Source organism: Nicotiana sylvestris, chromosome 10 (genome assembly GCF_000393655.2).
Source record: "Nicotiana sylvestris chromosome 10, ASM39365v2, whole genome shotgun sequence".
In the NCBI taxonomy this organism is placed as follows: domain Eukaryota; kingdom Viridiplantae; phylum Streptophyta; class Magnoliopsida; order Solanales; family Solanaceae; genus Nicotiana; species Nicotiana sylvestris.
This window is the reverse complement of record NC_091066.1, coordinates 49970853-49979941: the sequence shown is the minus strand read 5'-3', so window position 1 is coordinate 49979941 and position 9089 is coordinate 49970853. Positions and strand designations below refer to the sequence as shown.

The following is a 9089-nucleotide window of genomic DNA, read 5'->3' as shown; positions in this document are numbered from 1 at the left end:
CTAAATGTATACAAAATTAAATATAAAACCCAGTTACTAAAACTAGATATTGCTATCCTAAAATTTAAAATCACTAAAGTTCAAATCCTAGTTTCGGCTCTCAAGGTTAGTAGCCATTTTTGTTGGAAAAGCAAACATTGTTAGAAGATAGAAAAGAGAATACAGTCATATTATACTATAATCCTCATAATTATTCTTTATACAATTGGCATCACAAACCAGTTAAATTAGGTTACGGATAGGGGTGATAAAAGGACGAGTCGGATCTAATGTGATCGGGTCAAAAATGAATAATATAAAAATTGATAAATTGTCCGACCCCGATCCATAATTAATACGGCTAGAAAATGAATTAACGGATGGATAATATAGATATCCATATTATTTATGGCTTCTTGAATATGCATGATTACTTTTGGGAAAATTCCTAACCTCTCAAATATGAGGAACCCCCAATTTGAGTTTTTGCAAATGTAAAAGTTAAACCATTAGTTATTCATTTTTTAATTGGATAATATGGTTCTTATCTATATTTAACTAATTTTTAAAAAAATTCATTATTCAATATTTTTTTAGTGAATAATATAAATGAATAACTATTTTTTATCCATTTTGCCAAAATTAGAGAAAACTTTCCCACCAAAAAATTAGAGACATTAGCGTTGTTTCTTGACCTCCCTTCTACCCTCACAGAAAAGAAGAAAAAGAGAGAGAAAGAAGAGAGAAGCAATACCGCATATATTTGGTGTATAATTCAAGACAAAAGCCAGATGTGAAGGAAAATATGAGAGAAGAAATATAATATAATGTTGTCCGAAATGGAAAATCACCTAACTGTATAGTAGTACTTTTTTTGAGTGCTATACAACTGTAAATACGGGATAGGAACGTTGACAAAGTAATCTAATAACAAAAGAATTTCAACTTATTTTGCCAAACTATGAGACTTTTAAGTTTAACAATTGGACCAGTCATAACAACTTACCACAGTAATTGATCTTTTCCACAAGCATGCATGACTGATGAAAATTAAAATGTAGAAACATCTTAACTCACATTTAAACCATGGGGCAGCTAACGAAACTACAAATTAACAGCAGTATAGCTGCGTTCATGTTGACAAATAGGTATAAACTTATTTTCCAATTATGGAAAAGTAAATTAAGAAAAAGAAATCAGTTCTCCTTTTAGTCCACAAGATGAAACTGGATGCTACTTTCCTCTAATATCTTTAATTTTGGTGACACGGCAAAGATTACGATATATTAAATCAGGTTGACTAACGACGAATATTGTACATGTATCAAACCAACCCTTTCAACAGGCTTATCACTAATTTTAGTAGTGATAGTGTGTAACGAGGAGAAATATGTCGAATAGCAGGTAAGAGTCTATGATTAGAAAACGAATATCTATTATAAATAGTAGATTTATCATCGAATTGAATACAAATCCTACCATTCGGATTTTGAGTAACATGCGAAAATTCACTGTTTGACAAGTCATTAGTGATCTGACTTGGGGATATAACAAAATTTAAAGTCCAAGTAGTTGGAAAATTAATTTCTTCCCGCTTAATAGATTAAAGTAAAAGATGCATATGCATTAACCATGTTTATGTGATTAAGCTTATATATGTAACACTGACATGCACATATTTATTTGTGTTATGCATTGATGGGACTCATGCGAAATGACTTTCATGTCTTCTATTGATCATAGAAATATTATTTAAGAAATTCATTAAATATGTATAAAAATTAAATTCAAAACTAAGTTTCTACTATGTGATATAACTATTCTAGAATTTAGAACCTATAAAGTTCAAATCCTTGAGTAATGATCAAACAGTTTTTGCTTCTAGACATCTTATCATAACGGGGGGAAACCACGAAACAACAAAGGGAGCGGAAGAAAATAAGTGTAAAAGAAAAGTTGAGCATCCAAATCAAGAATGACTATTGTCGTCGTAATATTATTTGGCTATTTAACTTTTTATGTGTTTACTTTTCTAAATTTAAGCCACTAAAAGAAGAAACTAAGAATAGAAATGTATGACTTTCTTGATAGAATCGAGTTAATTTAACAAAGGGTGGTCATATTCAAAAGGATGAAAAATCAAAGCAGACAAAGAAATAAGATGCAGTTTATATGTTTTATACGTTAAATGGTAATGATAGTTGTGTTAATGTTTGCTACGACATTCTTATTCTTGCAATCTTGCCTTATAAATACGTTGATCTTCTTGCCATAACTTAATTCAAGAATAATAAGAAACTTCTATATATAGCAAAACAACAGTGATTTTAAGGAAACTATTGATGGTTTATCTTGGAAAAATGAGGTTTATAATGAAGGTTTTCATCCTTCAATTTGTAGGAGTTCTCTTCTTTTCTGGCCTTTTACTTACTCAGGCTTTTGTTCACCGTCATCGATTTGTCGTAAGTTTCATCTTAACATTCTTCTTATTACGATATTTTCATTTTCAATTAGTATTAGCAGCTCTTCCTTTTTATATATGAAAGGACTCTTGGTTACATAAAAAATGTGGAGTTCTGAGAATTTTAATATGTTAAATTGCATTTAGTACTTCACATATCATAATATTTCATGGACAAGGCCACTTTTTGTCCTATTTTTCTTTTCCCATAGTTATATTCCTATAGAGTTAACATTTTTTCTAAGCTAGAGGAAGCCACTTCATGTGCCCATAAAAACTTTTAAAAGTAAAAGGATTTCATTACCTGCTACAACAGGTAAAGTGGTGTAAAATTTTCTTACAACGTACATATAATTTAAATTCTTAAAATAAATCCTAGTATATATTGCTTATGAAGGTAAGATTTTCAGGGACTGCTCTTTCATAAAGCAAGTAAAGCAACTGTTGTCCCATTTTTTGTTACACCTAATAGGCTACGTATAAGTTTAAAAAAAGGTTCTATGAAGTAAAAAAAATTGATTTTTTTCTTTAACAATAAGTATAGTGAAGAAGGATTTGCAACTGCTACGATTTCGCCAAGAAAATTGCACTTGAAATGAATATCGAACCCGAATTTTGTAAGAAACATGTTGTGATGTATCGATAATAAAATCTCAAAATCTTTCGAAGAGTCCTTTAGAGTTGATTACTTTATACATAGTAGACAAGACTATTTTTTCACTTCAAAATAGATTTGAACAATTCGAAGCATATAAAAATAATTTTGGTTTTCTTTTTAGCGATAAAAATTAAGATCACTAGATGATGGAAATTTGAAAAAATATTCCTTAATCTTGAATGTTCCTTAAAGCATAATAATCAATTCGATATTGATGGTTTAGATTTATTTTCGAAATTAAAAGTATTAAAGAAAATAGTACAATTAGAAGATAACAATTTGATTGATACACTCCGTCAAATAAAAGATTTGATTCTTTTTCCAATGTCTATATTGCTTATGGAATAATGTTAATAACTCTTGTTACTATCGCTTCAACGGAAAGAAATTTTCAAAATTAAAATTGATAAAATCTTACCTAATATCAACAATGTTTCAGAAAAGGTTAAATGGATTAGCTATATTGTCAATTAAAAAAATATTTATTAGGAGTTATTGATTATAAGAAAATTATTAATAACTTTGTATCTAAGAAATGCTAGAAAAATAGACTTCAAATAAATAAATAAATATCTATTAAAAAAAAATTAAAACCCCTCGTAAAGTTTTGCTTTAGGTAACAAAACTCGTCGGGCCTCAAAGCTGAAAGACTTTATGTGTGGCCGGATATGCAGGTGAAAGAAGCTCCATACACTAGACTTTGCAGCACAAAGAACATATTAACTGTCAATGGAAAATTCCCAGGGCCAGTTCTTTATGCCAATACCGGCGATACGCTCGTTGTCGATGTGTATAACCAGGGAAGCCAAAATATAACCATCCATTGGCAAGTATCTTTCGCAAAAATCTGTAACATATTGAATTATATAACCATCTCAATCAAGTATAGGCTGATGTTTATTGAAAAAATAACATAATTAAATTATATATGCAGGCATGGTGTGAAACAACCAAGATATCCCTGGTCAGATGGTCCTGAATTTATTACTCAATGCCCAATCCGACCGGGAACAAAATTCAGTCAGAAGATTAAGCTTTCAGATGAGGAGGGCACATTGTGGTGGCACGCTCATAGCGATTGGTCACGAGCCACAGTGAATGGTGCTCTCGTGATCCGTCCTGCAAATAAAACTCAATATCCTTTCCCTAAACCTGATGCTGAAATCCCCATCATAATAGGTACATTCACAAAAACTAATTAATGGATTCTATCCTGCTTTCTTTTATGATTTTTGTTTTTATTTTGATGAATTGTTATATGTGGTGTGTGAAATGCAGGGGAATGGTGGAAGAGTGATGTACAAGAGGTGGTTGATGAGTTTCTCGCAAGTGGAGGAGATGTAAATATTTCAGATGCTTACCTTATAAATGGTCAACCAGGGGATTTATATCCTTGCTCAAGAAATGGTCCAAAACTCTTCCCTTCCCCTTCTTGTTTTTATTTATGAATTTAACTTTTATACTAAATCTTTACACAAATAGTTGGTTGAATTCAGTATTTACTTTTTCAAGCCAATATACATAGAATATATACGCATTGTATATATAGATTGTACACATATTATATATCAGTTGACTAGTTTTAGTTCAAGCAATTAGGTAAGCGACTATTTAGGTTAATTCTTCTTAAGTCTTATACTATCAGGTCACTTAAAAAGATAGTTATAAATAACTATATATTCATAATAAGTAGAACTATTTACTAGTTGAAAAATAAGACTGACAACCTGCTAGAACATGTTAAATTAATAATATAGTAACATATATTTAAATCCTTATCTTAGAAGCTAGCAAACTTATTGCATTGTTCTTAACAACTACATTATCCTAAATACTTCTTAAATATAGTGGTTATAGAAAAATCCGTTTTCTATCACGTAAAATAGGATAATGAATATTTCAGTATACAAGGGATGTCCTTTCCACAATTTATCACACATTTGTGCATTTTCAAATCCAATATTGAATTACTGATGAACAATTTCTTGTAATTTAACAGGTACATACAAGCTAACAGTTGACTATGGCAAGACTTATTTGCTTCGAATGGTGAACGCTGTAATGAACAATCAAATGTTCTTCTCCATAGCAAATCATCAAATCACTGTAGTAGGATCAGATGCTGCCTATTTAAAGCCATTCAAAACAGATTATATCATAATTTCTCCTGGACAGACCATTGATTTATTACTTGAAGCAAATCAACCCCTCAACCATTATTACATGGCTTCAAGAGCTTACAGTAGCAACCCTGGAATTCGATACGATGACACAAACACCACCGCCATCCTCCAGTATCGGGGAAATTACACCCCGTCTTCACCACCATCCTTCCCGAATAATCTCCCTAATCACACCGATACAAATGCATTTGTTAGTTTCACGGGGAAATTCCGGTTTTTGGCTAATAAGGAACATCCAATGAACGTGCCATTGAACGTTACAAAAAATTTGTTATTTACATTTTCGGTTAACACATTGCCATGTGCTAATGAGTCGTGCCTTGGACCAAATGGAGATAAATTTGCAGCTAGTGTGAATAATATAAGTTTTGTTATGCCTCAAATTGACATACTTGAAGCTTATTATAAGCAGATAAATGGGATTTATGGAGATGATTTTCCTAGTGTTCCACCTTTGAAATTCAACTACACAGGGGATTCATTACCTGTGGAATTTCAAAGAGTTGATAGGAGAACAGAAGTGCATGTTCTTGAATATGGATCAACGGTGGAGATTGTTTTGCAGGGGACTAATTTATTGGGTGGAGTTGATCATCCCATTCATTTGCATGGATACAGTTTTTATGTGGTTGGTTTGGGTTTTGGAAATTTTGATAAGGAGAAGGACCCTTTGAATTATAATGTTGTTGATCCTCCTCTTCAGAACACTATTGCTATTCCAAGAAATGGCTGGGCAGCCATCAGATTCACAGCCAATAATCCTGGTATGATCACATTTATTTAAACATATTTGTCGTCATAATACATATACCCTTTACTCCATTTAATTTAGATGGTACTATTTGATTAGTATCGGAGTTTAAAAAAGAAAAAAAATTTTGAATTTTGTGGTCTTAAACATGTATGGTATGATATTTATATGTCTATAAAAGTATGTTACTGAGGTAAAATCAGAATTTAAAGTTAAATATTTCAAATATAAAAATATGTCATTCTTTTTAAAATAAATAAATAATAAAAAGATTGCCACGTAAAATGAAATAGAGGAATAATTATTTAGGAGCTATACTCAATTTGACAAATGCGCAAGGATTTTATTAAGGTGCCTGTATGCCTATTTTGGTGTGTTGCTCTGTTAAAATTTGAATACGCATAAAATAATGGTTTTGCTTAATGGTATGTATGATATAAACCATTTAATTATTCAAGTTGCTGAGATTGAAAGGAAGAATTAAGTTATATACATTGATACTTTGATAGTATAAGAAATTTTTACTTCATCACAGTAAATTAATCTATATACATTATAACAGAATTATTACCAATTTTTGTTACAAATCAATATTTTTTAAATAGAGTTACATGTAATAATTTCCACATAATCAGTACATACAGACGTTAAACCAAATTTGTACTGCTAAACACTAAACCAAATTATTGATAAGGAGAACTTCTCCCAAATGGTGTCCTACGCGGTATGAATCGGGGTATAATCGGATTCCAATATCAGTACCGAACACCGGATGGGAAGTAAAAAAAAATCTTTACTGCCAATTTCACATGGTGCCGTACTTAGACATTTTTTTTTTCTTTTAATTGGCTGATCAGGTGTGTGGTTTATGCACTGCCATTTCGAGCGTCACATAAGCTGGGGAATGGATATGGCATTCATTGTTAAGGATGGAAAAGGCTTGGATCAGAAACTTCTGCCTCCACCTCCAGATATGCCCAATTGTTGATTCGATTAATCTTAGAATATATATATACAAATTATTAATTTTGATTCCTTACCGAGTCCCTATAAACATTAATTGTTCAGTGATTTAATTTATTAGTTTGTTGTATAACGTAGCTTTGGATTATCTATGATATTGCTTTTACAATGTTTACTAAATGTATAATGGGTCATGAATAAATGAAAGTCTTGTTACTTTTATGAATTTTCTTGAAGAAGGTTCACTTTAATTTTGTGATAATTAATTTTGAGAAACCACCGGTGGTTATTTTTGTCTTGAATAAATTAACTTTCTGCTTCTGCTTTTTGGAAGAAGCTAGAATTTGTAGCTTCTCCTCAAAATTGTTTATGCTGCTGCTAAGAAGTATTTTTTCATTTTGGCCAAACACCTTAAATTTTTCAAAAAGTACTTTTTTGGCTAAAAAAAAGTACTTTTGGCCTCCTAAAAGCTTGGCCAAACTGGCTCTAAATGTATAATGAGTCATTAATAAATGAAAGTCTCGTTACTTTTATGAATTTCTTGAAGAAGGTTCACGTTAATTTAGTGATAATTAATTTTGAAAAACCACCACTGATTATTAACATTGTCTAATTAGTAAAATCAAGTCACTAAATCAAAATACGTCTTGGGTGTAAGCTAGTAAGAAGATGAATAAAATCTCCCATTTTAAGTTAATAAGATTGAGCAGTGAAATGTCGAGAGTTCAAAAAAAATAAAAATGAAGGATCAACCCAAATAGTCGTTTACTCAATATTTAAACTAAAAATAGCTAGAGAATATATAATTTATTATAATCGTGTATAATTACAGTATAAATTATACCAGGTAAGAAAAATAAATAGTGAATTCGAGCGGCGATTTATGTAAAGATTTCTATCATTGGATAATTTAAGGGTATTTGCATCTATACCCGCTTTTTGGGTCACGTTTTAATTTATACCCGCTTTTACAAAAGAATTACAAATGTACCCACTTTTCGCATAACTTCAGGCATACGGGCCTGAAGTAGCAAAGGCAATCACGCAAACTTCAGCATTCTAGTAGAGGGGCCTGACGTAGCAAATTGCTGAACCAAGTGTTGGCTGAAGTTTTTATTTGTAATTGATGAACTTAAGCATTCTAGTAGCTGAAGTTTTGTTCTATATTTGTTGAACTTCAGCACGTTTTAGCTGCACAACCCATGCTCTCAAGATATGTCAACAATCTTACCATAAGTTGAATATGAGGACAAAATCGTGAAGTACTCTGAAAACTCAACACATGTTTGTGAGGATTTCCCCATAAAACCATCAGATATGAATGGACTTCGTATGATTTCAAGTAATATAATCTAATATATAGTTAAAACCCACATTTAAATTCTAATCTATAGTTATATATAAACTTCCAAATTTGGACTGAAACTAAATCATCAAGCTCAGGTGAAGATTGTAACCTATGAACTGAAGTTTCATAGCAGCACCAACAGCAGCAGAAGAAAAGAAGAAGAAGAAAAAAAAGAAGGAGGAGAAGGAGAAAGAGGGCTGAAGTTGTTTAAAAGTGGGTACAAGTTACAACTTTTTAAAAAAATGAGTATAGGTTAAAAAGAAAACTACCTTGTATGGCCATTGAAAAAAAATGAAAAGAGCCAAATATATCCCTCTACTTTTGTTTATTGTTCAATCCCATCCCCCGTTATACTTTCAGCTCATATATACCCCTGCCATCCAACAAAGTTTTATATTTATCCTTATTTTAACGGACATGACACATGGCATCCTTTAAGCACAAGACCTGACCCACAACTTAAAAAACTCATACCCACTTAAAAGTTAAAACCCACGACCAAAGTACCACATTAAAGAATTTGGGTCGCGTTGGACACTTATGCTCTGAGATTTCTCCGATGACTAGTGATAGTTGTTTCCTTCATCTTGTGGGTTTTGGGGGTTGTGAAGGGAGGAGAGGAGAGAGTGGGGATAGACAGGATCGGTTATTGACCAGAAATAATGGAGGATCAGTGGCTTTTCCGGTGATGGTGGTCGTTTCCCGGCCAGGTAACTGCCGGAAAAGAGGTGGAGGAAACGATGGAC

The 9089-nt window shown here is 31.7% G+C and overlaps 1 protein-coding gene across 1 annotated transcript; it reads left to right on the top strand.

Moving 5' to 3' along the window:
• Positions 1–2254: 2254 nt before the first annotated feature.
• On the top strand, positions 2255–7217 carry LOC104238296 (laccase-14-like). Its single transcript, XM_009792622.2, has 6 exons — positions 2255–2441; positions 3773–3924; positions 4033–4277; positions 4377–4505; positions 5098–6045; positions 6890–7217. The coding sequence occupies exons 1-6, from the start codon at positions 2322–2324 to the stop codon at positions 7018–7020; spliced, it is 1725 nt and encodes a 574-aa protein (XP_009790924.1). The 5' UTR covers positions 2255–2321; the 3' UTR covers positions 7021–7217.
• Positions 7218–9089: the final 1872 nt, after the last annotated feature.